At 42.5% G+C, this 21,005-nt stretch overlaps 1 protein-coding gene across 1 annotated transcript; it reads left to right on the forward strand.

The window, feature by feature from the left end:
* The first annotated feature begins 563 nt into the window (after positions 1–563).
* On the forward strand, positions 564–19,172 carry LOC139392104 (voltage-gated potassium channel regulatory subunit KCNG2-like). The gene is made up of 3 exons (XM_071139823.1): positions 564–786; positions 940–1,528; positions 18,351–19,172. Exons 1-3 carry the CDS (start codon positions 593–595, stop codon positions 19,170–19,172), a joined length of 1,605 nt encoding a protein of 534 aa, XP_070995924.1. The 5' UTR covers positions 564–592.
* The last annotated feature ends 1,833 nt before the right edge of the window (positions 19,173–21,005 follow it).

The following is a 21,005-nucleotide window of genomic DNA, read 5'->3' on the forward strand; positions in this document are numbered from 1 at the left end:
GCTGTGGTTATACTAACTAAAACATATATATTGGAAGAAGATTAAAACAAGACATTAATGCTGCAGAATTAATTGCCCTTTTTCTGTTGTTGTAAACAAAGTCAATGGCCCATGAAAGATGAATCACAGGAAGGTTTACTCTGGTATAGCCAACCTGTTACTTATTTTCTTTGAAATTCCACAGTTAATTGGTCTGTATTTATTGTAATTCAGTGAACCTTGATAAACAATACTTTAAAGAGAAGCACCTCCATTTAGGGCCTCGGCAATGTTAAATACCACAACTTAACCAATTCCTCTCTCTGCATCAGGGTTTCTGCTGATGTAAGACTTGTTGTGGTGTGATGAGAGAGTGAGTATGAAGAGTGATTTTAGAAACGGCTTAACCTTGAGATTCTGACCAAATTTGTCCCAATAAACCTGTGAGTTCATCTCGAAAAAACCCAGAACTTTCTTTCCTCTGCTTTGTTTCCACAGAGACCAGCCCTGCTCCTGGATGGGTGAGGTCCCTGCCAACCCAGTCGGCCAGTGAAACACACCCCCAACCCCACCCCTTTCCTCCCAACCAGGGTCCCCCAGAGGAGCAGCAGGGATGTACCAGGAGGTGGCCTTCCTAGCGGGCAGCACGGAAAAAGAGTTCACGCCCTTCCACTTCCCCCTGGAGAACCAGCAGGAGGTGGTCACTAAGAAGGGCGTGTTCTTTAAACGGCAGCGACTGCTGCGGAGGCCCAATGAGGCGCAGGAGGAGAACGACCTGTCAGCCGTTATCAATGTAGGCGGGATCAGGTACCGTATCCACAGAATCAGGAGTTGGCGTGTTCAACTCGATAATCAATGCGATGCAGTGCCTTAGACCGCTGCGCTACTCGGGAGGGCTCTGGTGCAAGGTTTAAAAGGCATATAAACCGGGCACAGAAACATGTTTTCCTCTCCCACCAGGTACCGTATCCCCTGGTCCGTTCTGGAGGAGTTCCCTCTGACGCGGCTGGGCCGGCTGAGGAGCTGCAGCTCATTGGACGAGATCATGGAGGTGTGTGACGACTACGACGACGGGCGCCAGGAGTTCTTCTTTGACCGCAGCCCATCTGCGTTCCGCACCATTGTGACGTTCCTGGCGGCAGGGCGGCTCCGACTGCTGAGGGAGATGTGTGCCCTGTCCTTTCAGGAGGAGCTTGTCTACTGGGGCCTGGAGGACACCAGGTTGGAGTGGTGCTGCCTCAGGAAGCTACGCATAAGACAGGAGGAGCTCAAGGAGCAGCTTAGGATGGAGGAGGAGGAAGCAGAGCTCACCACCACCCTGACCCCCCAGAGCTGTGAGGATGGGCTTGGGCCCCCCGGGGCGGGGGGGGAGGAGGAGGAGGAGAGCCGCATGGCGGGGTGTATGCGCAGTCTCCATGACATGGTGGAGAACCCTCAATCTGGACTTCCTGGGAAGATCTTTGCCTTTCTGTCGGTGGTGTTTGTGGCCATCACCGCGGTAACACTCTGCATCAGTACCATGCCTGACCTCAGGGAGGAGGAGGAGAGGGTGAGTTCACTTCCTGTTTATTCTCTGCTCACAGGCTTTACTTCCGGATCACACTCAGTTGGGTTATATATTGGGCCAGGAGTTTCACCTGACTGAGTTACAGACCTGGAAAAACTCTGGGTACATCCATATCTGCATTCTGCTGTTAGTCGGATGATGTTTGAGAGACAACCTCTGCATAGTGAGTCTTCCCTCTGATAGTAACTCATCATCACCGGGGTAGTGTGATGGCTCAGGGATGTTGTCATGGACGACTGCTACACTACACGCTACAACTTCAATTACATGAATACCAGATTATTGCCTTTGCCAGGTAACTGCTGCTGCACTCTGGTCTTGCTCTTATTCATGCATTAAAGGAATCTTATTTGCCTGACGGGCCAACCCCCAGGTGGTATGGGTAGGCAACAACACATCTGCCACGCTGATTCTCAACACGGGGGCCCCTCAGGGGTGCGTGCTTAGTCCGCTTCTGTACTTCCTGTTCACCCACGACTGCGTGGACAAGCATGACTCCAACACCATCATTAAGTTTGCTGATGACACAACGGTGGTAGGCCTGATCACTTTTCTTTTAGCTTAATATAATACATAAATAAAATCAATTTAGCCTCAAAGAAATAATGAAACATGTTCAATTTGGTTTAAATAATGCAAAAACAGTGTTGGAGAAGAAAGTAAAAAAGCTAACGTTTAAGGTCCTTGCTCAGAACATGAGAACATATGAAAGCTGGTGGTTCCTTTTAACATGAGTCCCAGGTAAGAAGTTTTAGGTTGTAGGAATTATAGGACTATTTCTCTCTATATCATTTGTATTTCATATACCTTTGACTATTGGATGTTCTTATAGGCACTTTAGTATTGCCAGTGTAACAGTATAGCTTCCGTCCCTCTCCTCGTCCCTACCTGGGCTCGAACCAGGAACACATCGACAACAGCCACCCTCGAAGCATCGTTACCCATCGCTCCATAAAAGCCGCGGCCCTTGCAGAGCAAAGGAAACAACTACTCCAAGTCTCAGAGCGAGTGACGTTTGAAACGCTATTAGCGTGCACCCCGCTTACTAGCTAGCCATTTCACATCGGTTACACCAGCCTAATCTCGGGAGTTGATAGGCTTGAAGTCATAAACAGCTCAATGCGTGAAGCACAGCGAAGAGCTGCTGGTAAATGCACCAAAGAGCTGTTTGAATGAATGCTTACAAGCCTGCTGCTGCCTACCATCGCTCAGTCAGACTGCTCTATCAAATATCAAATCATTGACTTAATTGTAACATAATAACACACAGAAATACAAGCCTTAGGTCATTAATATTGTCAAATCCGGAAACAATCATTTAGAAAACAAAACGTTTATTCTTTCAGTGAAATACGGAACCGTTACGTATTTTATCTAACGGGTGGCATCCCTAAGTCTAAATATTGCTGTTACATTGTACAACCTTCAATGTTATGTCATAATTATGTACAATTCTGGCAAATTAATTACGGTTTTTGTTAGGTATAAATGGACTACACACAGTTCGCAATGAGCCAGGCGGCCCAAACTGCTGCATATACACTGCTTGCACAGAACGCAAGAGAAGTGACAATTTCCATAATTATAATAAATTCATGTTAGCAGGAAATATTAACTAAATATGCAGGTTTACAAATATATGCTTGTGTATTGATTTTAAAGAAAGGCATTGATGTTTATGGTTCGGTTTGGTGCAATGACAGTGCTAAATCATCACCCGTTTGGCGAAGTAGGCTGCGATTCAATGTGAAATTAAATGGCACCGCATCGATTATATGCAACGCAGAACATGCTAGATAACTACACATGGTTGATATTACTAGTTTAACTAGTGATTATGTTAAGATTGATTGATTGTTTTTTTTATAAGAGAAGTTTAATGCTAGCTAGCAACTTACCTTGGCCTCTTGCTGCCCTCACGTAACAGGTAGTTTGAATGCCATGCAGGCTCCTTGTGAAGTACAATGTAAGGCAGGTGGTTAGAGCGTTGGAAGGTTGCAAAAACAAATCCCTAAGCTGAAAAGGTACAAATCTGTCGTTCTGCCCCTGAACAAGGCAATTAACCCACCGTTCCTAGGCCTTAATTGAAAATAAGAATGTTTTCTTAACTGGCTTGCCTAGTTAAATAAAGGTGTAAAAAAAAATATATATATATATATATATATATATATAAAATTAAAAAAAATCTGCCAAATTGGTATCCAAAAATACAGATTTTCCGATTGTTATGAAAACTTGAAATCGGCCATTCCGATTAATCGGTCGACCTCTAGTCCAAACACACCAACAAAGTAATGAAGAGGGCACGACAACGCCTTTTCCCCATCAGGAGACTGAAAAGATTTGGCATGCGTCCTCAGATCCCACATACATCCTTGGGTCGCTCCTCTTTTCAGTTCGCTGCAGCTAGCGACTGGAACTAGCTGCAGAAAAAAACTGTCCAGTTTGAGTGGTATCTCCATCTCTTCATTCAAAGACTCAATCATGGACACTATTACTGACAGTTGTGGCTGCTTCGCGTGATGTATTGTTGTCTCTTCCTTCTTGCCCTTTGTGCTGTTGTCTGTGCCCAATAATGTTTGTACCATGTATTGTGCTGCTACCATGTTGTTGTGTTGCTACCATGCTGTGTTGTCATGTGTTTTTGTCATGCTATGTTGTCTTGGGTCTCTTATGTAGTGTTGTGGTGTCTCGTCGTGATGTGTGTTTTTGTCCTATATATTTTGTTTTTAAACCCAGCCCCCGTCCCCGCAGGAGGCCTTTTGGTAGACCATTATTGTTAATAAGAATTTGTTCTTAACGGACTTGCCAAGTTAAATAAAAATATCCTCAAAGTTCTACAGCTGCACCATCGAGAACATCCTGACCAGTTGCATCACCGCCTGGTATGGCAACTGCTCAGCATCCGACCATAAGGCGGTACAGAGGGTAGTGCATACAGCCCAGTACATCACTGGGGCCAAGCTTCCTGCCATCCAGGACCTATATACTAGGTGGTGTCAGAGGAAGGCCCAAAAGATTGTCAAAGACTCTACTCACCCAAGTCATAGACTGTTCTCTCTGCTACCACAAGGCAAGCGGTACCGGAGCGCCAAGTCTAGGTCCAAGAGGCTTCTTAACAGCTTCTACCACCAAGCCATAAAACTGCTGAACAATAAATCAAATGGCCAACCAGACTGTGCCCCTTTGTTTTTACAATGTTGATACTCACTGTTTATTATCTATGCATAGTCACTTTACCCCTACCTACATGTACAAATGACTAACTTGTACCCCCGCACATTGACTTGGTACCAGTACCCCCTGTATATAATGTAGCATTATTATTATTATTATTATTATTATTATTATTATTATTATTATTATTATTATTATTATTATTATTCTTCTTCTTCTTATTCTTACTTTGAAAAAAAGTTGTGTTTTCCTTTAGTTTTTAGTAAATATTTTCTTAACCAACGATGCAGTTAAGAAAATTTAGTTAAGGATTGTATTTGGTGCATGTGACAAATAACATTTGATTTGAGAAACCCTTTTGAAGTCACGAGGATGGTGAAGAAGGTGCTGGATTCTTTTTCAGGAGTGGCTTCGGGACAATTCTCTGAATGTCCTTGAGTGTCCCAGCCAGAGCCCGGACTTGAACCCAATTGAACATCTCTGGAGAGACCTGAAAATATCTGTGCAGCGACACTCCCCATCCAACCTGACAGAGCTTGAAACTCCTCAAATACAGGTGTGCCAAGCTTGTAGCATCATACTCAAGAAGACTCGAGGCTGAAATTGCTGCCAAAGGTGCTTCAACAAAGTACTGAGTAAAGGGTCTGAATACTTATGTAAATGTGATATTTCCATTTATTTTTTTATTTTTTTAATACGTTGTCATCAAGGCAAAGGGTGGTTACTTTGAATAATCTCAAATATAAAATATATTTAGATTTGATTAACACTTTTTGGTTACTACATGATTCCATATGTGCTATTTCTTAGTTTTGATGTCTTTACTATTATTCTGCAATGTGTATATCTATCTTTTTTAAAATGTTTACCTTGCATTATTTAATTTTGGTGATCTTTATTGTCCACCTGCACAGTAGATGGCAGAATTCACGTAATTATTGCGAATAGGTGCCATTCTTTGCGAGGGTTTGGAAAACCTGGTCTTCGTGGTTCTGTTCGAAATTCATAGATAATTGTATGTGTCATACAAAAATCATGTTAAACACTATTATTGCAATTCCATGCAATTTGTGACTTGTTAAGCACATTTTTACTCCTGAACTTATAGGTTTTCCATAACAAAGGGGTTGAATACTTATTGATTCGGGACATTTCATCTTATCATTTTTAATTAACTTGTAAAACTGTCTAAAAACATAATTCCACTTTGAAATTATGGGGTATTATGTGTAGGCCAGTGACGAGAGGCCAAGGGGTGTGAATACTTTCTGAAGGCACATTGAGCCAGATATTGTCCACTTGGGGGTCTCATAGGGGTTAGAAATTGGGCATTGGCCACTTACTGCATCAATTCCCCTGACGGCCTGAGGGCCGTGCTTCTACACCTGCATTGCTTGCTGTTTGGGGTTTTAGGCTGGGTTTCTGTACAGCACTTTGAGATATCAGCTGATGTACGAAGGGCTATATAAATACATTTGATTTGATAAGTAACTATATGAAGTAATTATATCATAATCTTTTCTGGGTGTTTCAGAACTAGTAGTTGTGCCTCTGAGACCTCAGGGTTCCTGCTGGAGTGTCTTTGTGGTGGAATAAACTGACAACCTCCTGAATGACATCAAAAAAGCTTTAAAATTATTAAAGAGAACCTCTGCAGGCTTCTCCCACTATCAAAGAGACCTCCACGTCGGGGTGAAAGAACGATGGAGAGGGGGGTGAGAGGACTGAGGAAGTGCTGTATCTTCAAAGGGGAAATCAATCTGAGTACAAGGAGGGTTAGCGAGCTACAGTAACTATGAGGGTTATCGCGCTACAGTAATTACCAGGAGGTTTAGAGAGCTACAGTAACTGTGAGGGTTATCGCGCTACAGTAATTACCAGGAGGGTTAGAGAGCTACAGTAACTATGAGGGTTATCGCGCTACAGTAATTACCAGGAGGATTAGAGTGCTACAGTAACTATGAGGGTTAGCGAGCTACAGTAACTATGAGGGTTATCGCGCTACAGTAATTACCAGGAGGTTTAGAGAGCTACAGTAACTGTGAGGGTTATCGCGCTACAGTAATTACCAGGAGGGTTAGAGAGCTACAGTAACTGAGAGTTATCGCGCTACAGTAATTACCAGGAGGGTTAGAGAGCTAACTACAAGGAGGGTTAGCTAGTTACAGTAACTGTGAGGGTTATCGCGCTACAGTAATTACCAGGAGGGTTAGAGCTAACTACAAGGAGGGTTAGCTAGTTACAGTAGCTACAAGGAGGATTAGTGAGCTAGCGACATGGAGGGTTAGCTAGTTACAGTAGCTACAAGGAAGGTTACCCTTACAAAAAAAATTGCAGTCAAAGTGCAGTATAACTGCAGTATGCTGCAATTACTGCAGTTTCAAAAATGCTATCTTTTTTTTTAAGGGTAACGTGCTACAGTAGCTACAAGGATGGTTAGAGAGCTAACTATAAGGAGGGTTAGCTAGTTCAAATCCAATTTTATCCGATGTTATTGCGGGTGTAGCGAAATGCTTGTGCTTCTAGCAGACAGTGCAGCAATATCTAACAAGTAATATCTAACCAATTACACAACATATACCCAATACACACAAATCTAAGTAGGAATGAATTAAGACTACATACATATATGGACGAGCGATGTCAGAGCAGAACGGACTAAGATACAGTAGAATACAGTATATACATAAGAGATGAGTAATGCAAGATGTGTAAACATTATTAAAGTGACTAGTGTTCCATTCCTTAAAGTGGCCAGTGATGCACCCTCTGATGTTTCCTGAAGTCCACAATCATCTTCTTTGTTTTGTTGACGTTGAGTGAGAGGTTGTTTTCCAGGCACCACACTCCCAGAGCCCTCACCTCCTCCCTGTAGGCTGTCTCATCATTGTTGGTAATCAAGCCTACTACTGTTGTATCATTTGCAAACTTGAATGCGTTGGAGGCGTGCTTGGCCACGCTGTGGTGGTTGAACGGGGAGTACAGGAGGCGGCTGAGCACATACCCTTGTAGGGCCCCAGTGTTGAGGATCAGCGGAGTGACGGTGATGTTTCCCACCACCTGGGGGCGGCCTGTCAGGAAGTCCAGGACCCAGTTGCACAGGGCGGGATTCAGACCCAGGGCCTTGAACTTAATGATGAGCTTGGAGGGTACTATGGTGTTGAATGCTGTGCTATAGTCAATAAACAGTATTCTTACATAGGTATTCCTCTTGTCCAGATGGGGTCGGGCAGAGTGATGGCGATTGCATCATCTGTGGATCTATTGGGGCGGTAAGCAAATTGAAGTGGGTCTAGGGTGGCAGGTAAGGTGGAGGTGATATGATCCTTGACTAGTTTCTCAAAGCACTTCATGATAACAGAGGTGAGTGCTACGGGGCGATAGTCATTCAGTTCAGTTACCTTTGCATTCTTGGGTACAGGAACAATGGTGACCATCTTGAAGCATGTGGGGACAACAGACTGGGATAGGGAAAGATTGAATATGCCCGTAAACACACCAGCCAGCTGGTCTGTACATGCTCTGATGACGCGGCTAGGGATGCCGTCTGGGCCGGCATCCTTGCGAGGTTTAACACGTTTAAATGTTTTACTCAGGCCGGCCACAGAGAAGGAGAGCCCACAGTCCTTGGTAGCGGGCTGCGTCGGTGGCACTGTGTTATCCTCAAAGCGTGCAAAGAATGTGTTTAGCCTGTCCGGAAGCAAGACGTCGGTCTCGGTGACGTGGCTGGTTTTCCTTTTGTAGTCTATGATTGTCTGTAGTCCCTAGTTGCAGTTGCTACATGGGTTAGTTACAGTACAAAGAGGGATAGCGTTAGCGAGCTAACTCCCCAAACCAAGACCTTCTCTTGGAGTGCTCATTTCCTATTAGTGGAGGGGAGGTTACTGGATGAGCTTTTAAAAGAGTAAATACTGTAAGTGAGTGAGGGAGACCGAGGTCAGGCAAGGATATATACTGCTGTGTTACAATGAGAGAGACTTGACAAACAAACAAGAATACTCTGTACTTGGTGATAGGGAGCAGTATTATGGAATGTTTTCTGTGTATTACCATCTCAATGTTTGGACCCTTACAAAAAAATATTGCTGTTTTGAAACTGCTGTAAAAGTGCAGTAACTGCAGTCGACTGCTATTTTGGACGCCGTAATTGCAGAATAACTGCAGTATACGGCAGTTGAACTGCAGTTACACTGCAAAATTACTGCAGTAAAAGACAACGGTGCGGTTATACTGCACTCTGACTGCAATCTTTTTTCGTAAGGGGGGGGTTCAAGGAGAGTAGTGTAGTCCCATGCTGAAGGTGTGTAGGTTATGCTGTAGGTGTGTAGTCCCATGCTGTAGGTGTGTAGGTTATGCTGTAGGTGTGTAGGTTATGCTGTGGGTGTGTAGTCCCATGCTGTGGGTGTGTAGTCCCATGCTGTAGGTGTGTAGTCCCATGCTGTAGGTGTGTAGTCTCATGCTGTAGGTGTGTAGTCCCATGCTGTAGGTGTGTAGGTTATGCTGTAGGTGTGTAGTCCCATGCTGTAGGTGTGTAGTCCCATGCTGTAGGTGTGTAGTCCCATGCTGTATGTGTGTAGGTTATGCTGTGGGCTGTATGTTCATGTGTTAATGTTAGGCAGAACAATATTGTGACTAAACACTTCAGTGAAATCCAGATCAACTAGCTTCATTAGCCAGAGCTAATAACCTTTTTTGAACGGAGTCCACCCACCATCCTCTTCCATTTAGCTAATATCCATTAACAGGAGGCTTCTGATGGCACAGATCTTTCCACTATGGCTGCAAATGAAACTAATGAAATTAAATCCCCAGAACGCCTTCTTTATTGAGATGTAGATTCAGAATCAGTTTATCATGATGTGATGTTTCAGCTATAGGCTAAACACATGAACAACTAGACCAGCAGGATAAAAATATACTACAGTTGAAGTCGGAAGTTTACATACACTAAGGTTGGAGTTATTATGCCACGCCCTGGCCTTACTATTTTGTGTTTTCTTTATTTTGGTCAGGCCAGGGTGTCACATGGGTATTTATGTGGTGTGTTTTGTCTTGGGTTTTTTTGTAGGTTATGGGATTGTGGTTTAGTGAAGTAGTCTAGGTAAGTCTATGGTTGCCTAGAGTGGTTCTCAATCAGAGGCAGGTGTTTATCGTTGTCTCTGATTGGGAACCATATTTAGGCAGCCATATTCTTTGAGTGTTTCGTGGGTGATTGTTCCTGTCTCTGTTGCACCATATAGGGCTGTTTCGTTTTTTTTTTTTTTTTTTTTTTTTTTTTTTTTTTCTCCCACGGCTCTTGTTTTTTTTTGTTTTTGTATATTGTTCCTTTATCATCTTCATTAAAGATGTATAAAGATAACCACGCTGCATTTTGGTCCTCCTCTCTTTCACCGGAAGAAAACCGTAACATATTAAAACTCGTTTTTCAACCACTCCACAAATTTCTTGTTAACAGACTATCGTTTTGGCAAATCGGTTAGGACATCTACTTTGTGCATGACAAGTCATTTTTCCAACAATTGTTTACAGATTATTTCACTTATAATTCACTCTATCACAATTCCAGTGGGTCAGAAGTTTACATACGCTAAATTAACTGTGCCTTTTTAAACGGCTTGAAAAATTCCAGAAAATTATGTCATGGCTTTAGAAGCTTCTGATAGGCTAATTGACATAATTTGAGTCAATTAGAGGTGTACCTGTGGATGTATTTCAAGGACTACCTTCAAACTCAGTGCCTCTTTGCTTGACATCATGGGAAAATCTAAAGAAATCAGCCAAGACCTCAGAAAAAAAATTGTAGACCTCAAGTCTGGTTCATCCTTGGGAGCAATTTCCAAACGCCTGAAGGAACCACGTTCATCTGTACAAACAATAGCACGCAAGTATAATCACCATGGGACCATGCAGCCATCATACCACTCAGGAAGGAGACACGTTCTGTCTCCTAGAGATGAATGTACTTTGGTGCTAAAAGTGCAAATCAATCCCAGAACAACAGCAAAAGACCTTGTAAACATCTGGAGGAAACCGGTACGAAAGTATCTACAGTGGGGAGAACTGCTGATTTTGCAGGTTTTCCTACTTACAAAGCATGTAGAGGTCTGTAATTTTTATCATAGGTACACTTCAACTGTGAGAGACGGAATCTAAAACAAAAATCCAGAAAATCACATTGTATGATTTATAAGTAATTACTTTTGACTTCAACTGTACATTTGTAGTCTTACACTAAGAGGTGGCGTCCTCAACCATGTTAAATGTTACATTCTGTTCAGGAATTGAGCTTGTTGCTCCGTCCAGAGGACAGGCCTATCTCACCTGCTCGAAGATGTTCCCTTGTCTTCCTGACTCCAGTTAGGCTCTAACTTTCACATCCCTTTGCATGTGTGCAGGTGTGGATCCATTAAAACAGAAACAATGTTGTGGTTTGTGTAAAAGTGTCAGAGGACAAATCCAATGTGATGATGGTGATTTTAAAGCACTTCGCTTGTCTGTTCTGATATAGCTCTGAGAGTGATTTGGGGCCACATAACAGCTGCATGCATGCATGCACACACACACACAGTTTTATGGGTCTGCTTATTGTCTCTATCTGGATGAATAGAGGATTAAGAACTGTGTGTCCTCTATGTAATGTGTCTTCAGAGTTATCTCCTCAGAGTAGTAGAATTGGGATGTCAACTTCATCCATGAACAAAATGGCTTATTTCTCCCCCTGTAAAGTCTGTGGAAATGTAGGACTTGTTTTATCCGTTTTCATCTCTCTGATAAATGACTGGGGAGATCTCTGGCTGATTTAATGGAGAGCTGAGCTTTCAGGTTACCATCTTCACAGGTGAAAGAGAACGAGGGGAAATTACTTTAAATCTTTAAATTGTTCTGCCTTGAATTGTTAATTTTCTGTTCGTAAATGGAATACTAATAACTCATATTCTTTACTCTGAATCCTCCTCATGAGACTTTGGGATACTTTAGTCTTGAATTAATAAAATTCTTGCTTGTTCCCTCACTCAGCTACTCTGTCTCCTCTCTTGCATACAGTATACAGTGCCGTGAAGAAAAATGATTTGCCCCCTTTCAGATTCTCTATTTATGCATATTTTTGATACTGAATGTTATCGGATCTTCAAACCAAAACCTAATATTAGATAAAAGGAACCTGCGTGAACAAATGACACAAGAATGACATACTTATTTCATTAAACAAGGTATGCAACACCCAATGCCCCTGTGGGATAAAGTAATTGCCCCCCTTACACTCAACTGGTTGTGCCACCTTTAGCTGCAATGACTCCAACCAAACGCTTCCTGTAGTTGTTGATCAGTCTCTCACATCACTGTGAAGGAATTTTGGCCCACTCTTCCATGCAGAACTGCTTTAACTCAGCGACATTTGTTGGTTTTCAAGCATGAACTGCTCATTTCAAGGCCTGCCACATCTCAATTGGGATTAGGTCTGGACTTGAACCATTTTCATGTACACTTGATTGTGTGTTTTGCATCATTGTCTTGCTGCATGATCCAGCTGCACTTCAGCTTCAGCTCAGACAGATGGCCTGACATTCTCCTGTAGAATTCTCTGATACAGAGCAGAATTCATGATTCCTTCTATTAAGGCAAGTCGTCCAGGTCCTGAGGCAGCAAAACATCCCCAAACCATCACACTACCACCACCATGCTTGACCGTTCGTGTAAGGTTCATATTATGGAATGCAGTGTTTGGTTTTCGCCAGGCATAATGGGACCCATGTCGTCCAAAAAGTTATACTTTTGACTCATCTGTCCATGGAACATTCTCCCAAGAGTCTTGATGATTATCCAGGTGCTTTTTGGCAAACTTGAGTCAACTTTTTGGACGAGATGGGTCCCATTTATGTCTGGCGAAAACCAAATACTGCAGTGAGACGGCTACTATCTCTCTCTGCTCTAATCATACAACAGGATCCTGAGGCCATCTAGCCTCAAGCAAATTCTCTCACACACGCACACAGCATGGCTGGCGGGCAGCACCTTGATCCTCTGTTAGAGAGACAGCAGCTCCCTGAGTTCAGAGTGCCCCTGTTGTTTCTCCTTCGGCAGCTGCCCCTATACCAGCCCACAGTCTACAAATACTACCAGGTGTGTCAGCCCACAGTACAAATGCTACCATGTGTGTCAGCCAACAGTCTACATATACTACCAGGTTTGTCTTCTCTGCTATTTAAATCTAAAATCAGTATTAACATACAGTTCCTTCAGAAAGTATTCACTTGACTTATTCCACATTTTGTTGTTACAGCCTGAATTCAAAATTGATTAAACACATTTTCTTTCTCACCCATCTACACACAATACCCCATAATGACAAAGTGAAAACATGTTTTTTATGTTTTTTTTTGCAAATGTATTGAAAATGAAATACCGACATATTTAAATGAAGTATTCACACCCCCGAGCCAATACTTTGTAGAAACCTTTTTGGCAGCAATTACAGCTATGACTCTTTCTTGGTAAGTCTAAGTTTTCCACACCTGGATTGTGAAACATTTGCCCATTTTATTCTTTAAAAAATTATTCAAATTCTGTCCAATTGGTTGTTGATCGTTGCTAGACAACAAATTTCAGGTCTTGCCATAGATTTTCAAGTAGATTTAAGTCAAAACTGTAACTCTGCCAACATTCACTGTCATCTTGGTAAGCAACTCCAGTGTAGATTTTGCCTTGTGTTTTAGGTTATTGTCTTGCTGAAAGGTGAATTAATCTCCCAGTGTCTGGTGGAGAGCAGACTGAACCAGGTTTTCCTCTAGGATTTTGTCTGTTCTGAGCTCCATTGTCACGCCCTGACCTTAGATATCTCTGTTTTTCTATATATTTTGGTTAGGTCAGGGTGTGACAAGGGTGGGTACTCTAGTTTTTGTATGTCTAGGGTTTTTGTATGTCTATGTTGGCCTGATATGGTTCCCAATCAGAGACAGCTGTTTATCGTTGTCTCTGATTGGGGATCATATTTAGGTAGCCATTTTCCTCATTTGTGTTGTGGGATCTTGTCTATGTATAGTTTCCTTAGTGCACAGCAGTAGCATCACGTTTCGTTTGTTGTTTGTTGTTTTGTTAGGTGAGTTTCAGTTTATTAAAATTATGTGGAACTCTACTCACGCTGCGTGCGCCTTGGTCTCATCATTATGACGAATGTGACATCCATTCCCTTTCTTTGTTATTCTAAAAAAACTCCCCAGTCTTTAACGATTACAAGCATAACCATAACATGATGCCATCACCACTATGCTTGAAAATATGGAAAGTGGACTCAGTAATGTGTTGTATTTGCCCCAAACATAACACTTTGTATTCAGGACAAAATGTTATTTGCTTTGCCATAGTTTTTGCAGTATTACTTTAGTACCTTTTTGCAAACAGGATGCATGTTTTGGAGTAGTTTTATTCTATTCAGGTTTCCTTCTATTCACTCTGTCATTTAGGTTAGTACTGTGCAGTAACTACAATGTTGTTGATCCATCTTCAGTTTTCCACATCCATTAAACTATGTAACTGTTTTAAAGTCACCGTTGGCCTTGTGGTGAAATCCCTGAGATGTTTCCTTCCTCTCAGGCAACTGAGTTAGGAAGGATGCCTGTATCTTTGTAGTGACTGGGTGTATTGTTACACCATCCAAAGATTGTTTTGTTTGTTTTCCTTCTCAATAGGTGCCCTTTGTCAGGCATTGCAAAACCTCCCTGGTCTTTGAGTCATTATTTACCTTACAGATTATTGTATGTGTGGGGTACAGAGACAAAGTAGTCATTCAATCATGTTAAACCCTATTATTGCACACAGAGTGAGTCCATGCAAGGTATGTGACTTGTTAAGCAGACTTTTAAATCGTGAAGTTAATTATGCTTGCTATAACAAATGAGTATTCAACTTACTGACTCAAGACATTTCAGCTTTTCATTTATTAATTTGTAAAAATGTCGACAACAAAAAACATGGAGTATTGTGTGTAGGCCAGTAACAAAATATAAATGTAATCCATTTTAAATTCAGGCTGTAACACGTGTGGGAAGGTCTAGGGATGTGAATACTGTATACGAAGGCACTGTATACGAACGACTAGGTGTGTCAGCCCACAGTCTACATGTACTACCAAGTGTCAGCCCAGTCTACATGTACTACCAAGTGTCAGCCTACAGTCTACATGTACTACCACGTGTCAGCCTACAGTCTACATGTACTACCAAGTGTCAGCCTACAGTCTACATGTACTACCAAGTGTCAGCCTACAGTCTACATGTACTACCAAGTGTCAGCCTACAGTCTACATGTACTACCACGTGTCAGTCTACATGTACTACTAAGTGTCAGCCCACAGTCTACGTGTACTACCAAGTGTCAGCCCACAGTCGACATGTACTACCAAGTGTCAGCCTACAGTCTACATGTACTACCAAGTGTCAGCCTACAGTCTACATGTACTACCAAGTGTCAGCCTACAGTCTACATGTACTACCAAGTGTCAGCCCACAGTCTACATGTACTACCAAGTGTCAGTCTACAGTCTGAAATTGAGGGAACAGTGTAACATTTTTTAAACAAGGGGAAAAGACAGAGCGATTTCCACTAGATACCACTGCCACATTCAGAACAGCTTTCCCATTTTGAAATGTCAACATATTTTATACAAGGTTTCTGTTGCACTTGTACCTTTAAAACAACATCAGATCTTCAATATTATATCCAGTATCAGAAAAAATAACAATAGGCTGGACAGCACCACCTACTGGAGAATTGATCTATCTACATCTACCTTTGGTCTCCCATCCAGGGTGTTAACCAAGCCCAGCCCTGCATAGATATGATTTTGTCACTCACTGTGCTATCATGAGAATAATTAATGAGATCCCCACTTAAAACTAGATACATTCACTGTTGCTATCAAAGTCATTCCAAAGGGTAGGTTTAACACAGCAAAGGAAATGTAACCATACTTAATACATCATTATCATCAATTGTACTAGTTAGGCCTTTTAAAGCATTTGCAAAGTCATCAACAGCTATTGTTTCAATTCAACCCAGGGGTCAAAACAGAAGTTGGAGAATCTAGACCCAAGAAATGTGTGTTCTCAGATGAGGAATTCTTGAAATTCAAAAATGGTCGCCATGTTCATAGCTGCTATGTTAACAGTCCTGTCCTCACCCCGCTTTAAACCTGCAACATTTTCTCCCTGCCAACAACAGGGGTGTGAACAGATTGTTTCATGAACAGTGCTTGTTCCCATAGAAATAGACGTGGCGTGCGCAGGGGGGCCTGAGTGGGGAAAGTTTGGTTAACACACTTCATGGCTGGTACACGCCTGTCTGGAGCTCTGATACGGTCAGAGTAGCATGTTTGCTGAATCGGATAATTGTGTGTTTTTAATTTGATCCACTGTGGCCGTGTCTGTGTATCACAGAGCACTGTAGGGCATGGGGAAGGGGGGAAGGGGGCCTGCGGTGCATGTAGCCTACTCCATTAGAAAGATTCCCATCAAAGGACAACGTTACTACAACAACGACTGGCCATATTGTAAATATGTTTTACAGGTGCACACAAAAAAAAACTGATTGAATCAACATCGTTTCCATGTCATTTTAACAAACAAAAACAAATCAATGTGATGACGTTGAATCAACATCGTTTCCATGTCATTTTAACAAACAAACAAACAAATCAATGTGATGACGTTGAATCAACATGGTTTCCATGTCATTTTAACAAACAAACAAATCAATGTGATGACGTTGAATCAACATCGTTTCCATGTCATTTTAACAAACAAACAAACAAATCAATGTGATGACGTTGAATCAACATCGTTTCCATGTCATTTTAACAAACAAACAAACAAATCAATGTGATGACGTTGAATCAACGTGGAAAACTGATTGGATTTACAACTCAAGGGAATTTCCTCTTTTTTTATTTTTACCCAACTTTTTTAACCTAAACCCAATGTCATGGTGGCATCTTTTGTTAACTTCATGTTGAATTCACGTTAGTTGATAACTCAACCAGACGTCTGTGCCAGTGGGTTTATCGTTATGCTCTGTGAATAACCAAGCATAGTGACGTGGTTGCATGTTGTCTGAATTAGTAAACATGGAAGAAAGGTTGTTTTCTGAAATGTTTATTTCTGTTCTGCCTTCTAAGCCTTTCAAATACACAGATTTGCTTTGATGAAATTATATTTACTACAATAATGAGAATCTAAATTGTCCCCCAGCTCTGTTCTTACTCTCCCTCCTCACTATGCGATGTTGTATGTTTCCAAGGATACACTGGATTGGTTTTTAAGCACCTCTTATTCACAAGGGATGATTCTCTAACAGGTTAGAGCTCAATAGCTGCTCAAAGACACATGTTCCCTAATAACATTTAAGGAGTAATTGGGTAGAATGTATAACGAAACGGAAGGCAAGTCACAAAAAGTTGGCAAAAGTAATTCAGACATTATTTTATGCTCACTTGTTCTTAAACATGTTGATGAAGCGTAGCTAGGTTTCCCAGAGTAAGAGTGCAATGAAAGGAGGACCAACAGCTTGGGTTATTTCTTTTATACAAATAAATAATTATAGATGGCTTTACGCATCCACCCCCTTCTCCATCCCCTCCTCCCCCTTTCTCACAGTTCTCCTTGTGGGCCTGTTTTCATAATCACATGTAATTACAGTTCTATAATATTTATGGACCAATTTAGAGCAGACGGAAAATGTATTACCCTACAGGAAGTAAGGATGTTTCAGCATGTCAGAAGTAAATGTATTTCTAATATATTTATAATGTAGTCACAGTTGGCTTTAGCTTTCTACCTGCTGATCCCAGGAAGGTAATCATTTTCACTTAATGGAGAGAGAGAGATTACTGGTGTGGATGGACACCAGTAATTTATATCTTGGGTACAAAGATTCTGTATGTATGACCAGATATTGCTACCAGGGTGGTTTGTCTAAAAGAGTTGTACATTGTACTGTATAGCCCAACTGTCTTGTCAATTAAAGGAAGGAATAGTGTTTCCTCAGTCAGTGTTCAACCTCAATGAATCATCAAAGCCTCTCCTCTTACCTTTATAAATCATGTAAAGTACTGCCGACAGACAGCCTGTCTATTTTATAATACAAAGGAAGACAAATTGACATCTCCCTCTGGCTGTTTGATCAAAGAAACTGATCTCTTTTCCTGTTGATCCCAATCAACTAGCAGGGACATTCAGATTTTTTTGTGTGCTGCTCCATCAGAGTACAAAACCCTCTCCAGCTCTCCCTCAATCACTGCTCTGGCACCCTCCATCTCCCCCCCCCCCCCCCCCCCCCCATGCTGGTGTAGAGGAGTCTGGCACCCTCCCTCTCCTCTTCTCCCCAGCCCAGTTTGGCCCAGTTTGGCCCTTCGAGCCAGATAGGAATAACTGACTTGTGTGATTTAGGAGACAGTTGTTCATAGTGTTTTATAATAGTGAATGTATTGTCCTTTCCTAACAATGTCTTGGATTATAATTGTTGCTCACCTTCACACTTTTACCCCTTAACTTTTTCAACAACACTTTTAAAACCCTTAACACTGTTCTCTCTCCTCCACTGTGTTTTTCTTAACACGGTTTCCTCTGTCTTCCAGGGTGAGTGTTCTCAGAGGTGCTACAATATCTTTGTCCTGGAGACGGTGTGTGTGGCCTGGTTCTCTCTGGAGTTCCTGCTGCGCTTCATCCAGACGCCGAGCAAGTGTGTGTTCCTGAAGACGCCCCTCAACATCATCGACGTGGTGGCCATCCTTCCCTACTACATTACCCTGATTGTAGACTCTCTGTCTGAGGGAGGGGAGAAGCCCAGCGGCGGGAACAACTACCTGGAGAAGGTGGGCCTGGTGCTGCGGGTACTCCGGGCCCTGAGGATCTTCTACGTGATGCGTCTGGCGCGCCACTCCCTGGGGCTGCAGACCTTGGGCCTGACGGTCCGACGCTGCACCCGTGAGTTCGGCCTGCTCCTCCTCTTCCTGTGTGTTGCCATGGCACTTTTCTCCCCTCTGGTGTTCCTGGCGGAGAGCGAGATGGGCGCCAAGTATGACTTCACCAGCATCCCTGGCACCTACTGGTGGGCGGTGATCTCCATGACAACGGTGGGGTACGGGGATATGGTGCCGCGGAGCATCCCGGGTCAGGTGGTGGCACTCAGTAGCATCCTCAGTGGGATCCTCCTGATGGCGTTCCCCGTCACCTCCATCTTCCACACATTCTCTCGGTCCTACCTGGAGCTGAAGGAGGAGCAGAACAGAACGCTGAGACAGAAACCAGACTTCCAGGACTCCACCAAGTCTCAGAACAGCGAGGACTCGGCCGAGACCGACAGTTATCATGGCATCACTGAGGCCGCCGCCTCCGCATTACGCAAGAAGTCCATCGCCATTGCGTCACAGAGGAGGGCCATGCAGACTCAAGACTGAGTGTGTGCAATGTGAGAGCCTGAGGTTGTGCAGTGCTCTACTAAAGCTAGAGGTCTACTAAACAGGGATTGGAAGTTTTTCTTGAGCTTAAGAAGAAAATGAGCTCTGACGTTTGTGATCCTCATAGCTCTGTCCATCAGACTTCAATAGAGTTTCTAAGATTTTATAAGACAGCTGCAAAGGTATTTTTGCTGACATTATTGGTGAAGAGCTGACCAGAAGATAAAAATACAAGTTCTCTGTGGTCAAAGGACATTTCACCCAGGAGAATAGCCCTACAACACAGGAGAGTAGCCCTACAACACAGGAGAGTAGCCCTACAACACAGGAGAGTAGCCCTACAACACAGGAGAGTAGCCCTACAACACAGGAGAGTAGCCCTACAACACAGGAGAGTAGCCCTACAACACAGGAGAGTAGCCCTACAACACAGGAGAGTAGCCCTACAACACAGGAGAGTAGCCCTACAACACAGGAGAGTAGCCCTACAACACAGGAGTATAGCCCTACAACACAGGAGTATAGCCCTACAACACAGGAGTATAGCCCTACAACACAGGAGTATAGCCCTACAACACAGGAGAATAGCTCTACAACACAGGAGTATAGCCCTACAACACAGGAGTATAGAAGCCCTACAACACAGGAGTATAGAAGCCCTACAACACAGGAGTATAGAAGCCCTACAACACAGAAGTATAGAAGCCCTACCACACAGGAGTATAGCCCTACAACACAGGAGAATAGCCCTACAACACAGGAGTATAGCCCTACAACACAGGGGAATAGCCCTACAACACAGGAGTATAGCCCTACAACACAGGAGTATAGCCCTACAACACAGGAGTATAGAAGCCCTACAACACAGGAGTATAGAAGCCCTACAACACAGGAGAATAGCCGTACAACACAGGAGAATAGCCCTACAACACAGCATGGGGAGAAAGCTTCTCTCTCACAAATATTCAGTATGGTAAATATATTATTTTAGTGGAAAAACACCTTTGATTAAAATATTATAATGTTGGTATATATTTAAGATAAGAAGGATTGCAATAAGATAAGTGCAATAAGAAAGATTGACTATAAACACATTTTACAGATTTCTGAATGCTTAGTTTGCTTCTATCTAGACTCAGGATCTGCATATTTTAATAAATGTAAGGAAACTATGACCTCGGCTGATGTAATGTATGTTTCTACACAACTTTATTGAATGAATTTCAGCCCATGATTCTATTACGTTTCCCTCCAGCACATCTCCTCTGACTAATAAATGGTTCTGCTTTCAGGCATGGTTACATTACACGCAAGAGTCATTGGATGGATAGGGCAGTTTTGCATAGGGCAGTTTTGTTAGCTGTCTAGCATGCGCCAAACACTGGTGTGTGTAAGCGTAACTTGGGAAGTGTAGCGGAAGTGGTTTCATTGGATGGAGGCACCCATAGCTGTATGGATCTGTGCAAAACTGCTACAGTAAATGTATATTTTTGCTCGCTGGATAAAGATAAGGGCCATATGTTTTGAAAGCTGTATCGCAAGCGATGATTATTGATGTTTCTAAACTTTAAAACACCGCGTCGGAATTGTAGTTCACATGAGCCAGTCGTTGTTAGTGGAATTCTAAATTCCTCTGTATTATTTCCCAATCAGAATTAATTTCTCTGTCAATGCATTCGAAGGGCTTGTAAGACCCTATATTTTTATAAGAATGGACAGAGCCCCGGTCTCAAAAGTCAGGTAACAGTGTTTAATTCAAGAGAGTACTGGTACATACACATTTTTCCACAGGTTATAAACTGAAAATGACGTCAGCGTTTTCTAAATGTTCTC

This window comes from Oncorhynchus clarkii, chromosome 32 (genome assembly GCF_045791955.1).
Source record: "Oncorhynchus clarkii lewisi isolate Uvic-CL-2024 chromosome 32, UVic_Ocla_1.0, whole genome shotgun sequence".
Classification (NCBI taxonomy): domain Eukaryota; kingdom Metazoa; phylum Chordata; class Actinopteri; order Salmoniformes; family Salmonidae; genus Oncorhynchus; species Oncorhynchus clarkii.

Bases quoted from the DNA above. Each gene is read 5' to 3' on its own strand.
- LOC139392104 (XM_071139823.1), top strand. From the start codon at position 593: ATGTACCAGGAGGTGGCCTTCCTAGCGGGCAGCACGGAAAAAGAGTTC. The intron at 787-939 runs GTACCGTATCCA...CTCTCCCACCAG, and splicing joins ATCAATGTAGGCGGGATCAG to GTACCGTATCCCCTGGTCCG. The intron at 1,529-18,350 runs GTGAGTTCACTT...TCTGTCTTCCAG, and splicing joins TCAGGGAGGAGGAGGAGAGG to GGTGAGTGTTCTCAGAGGTG.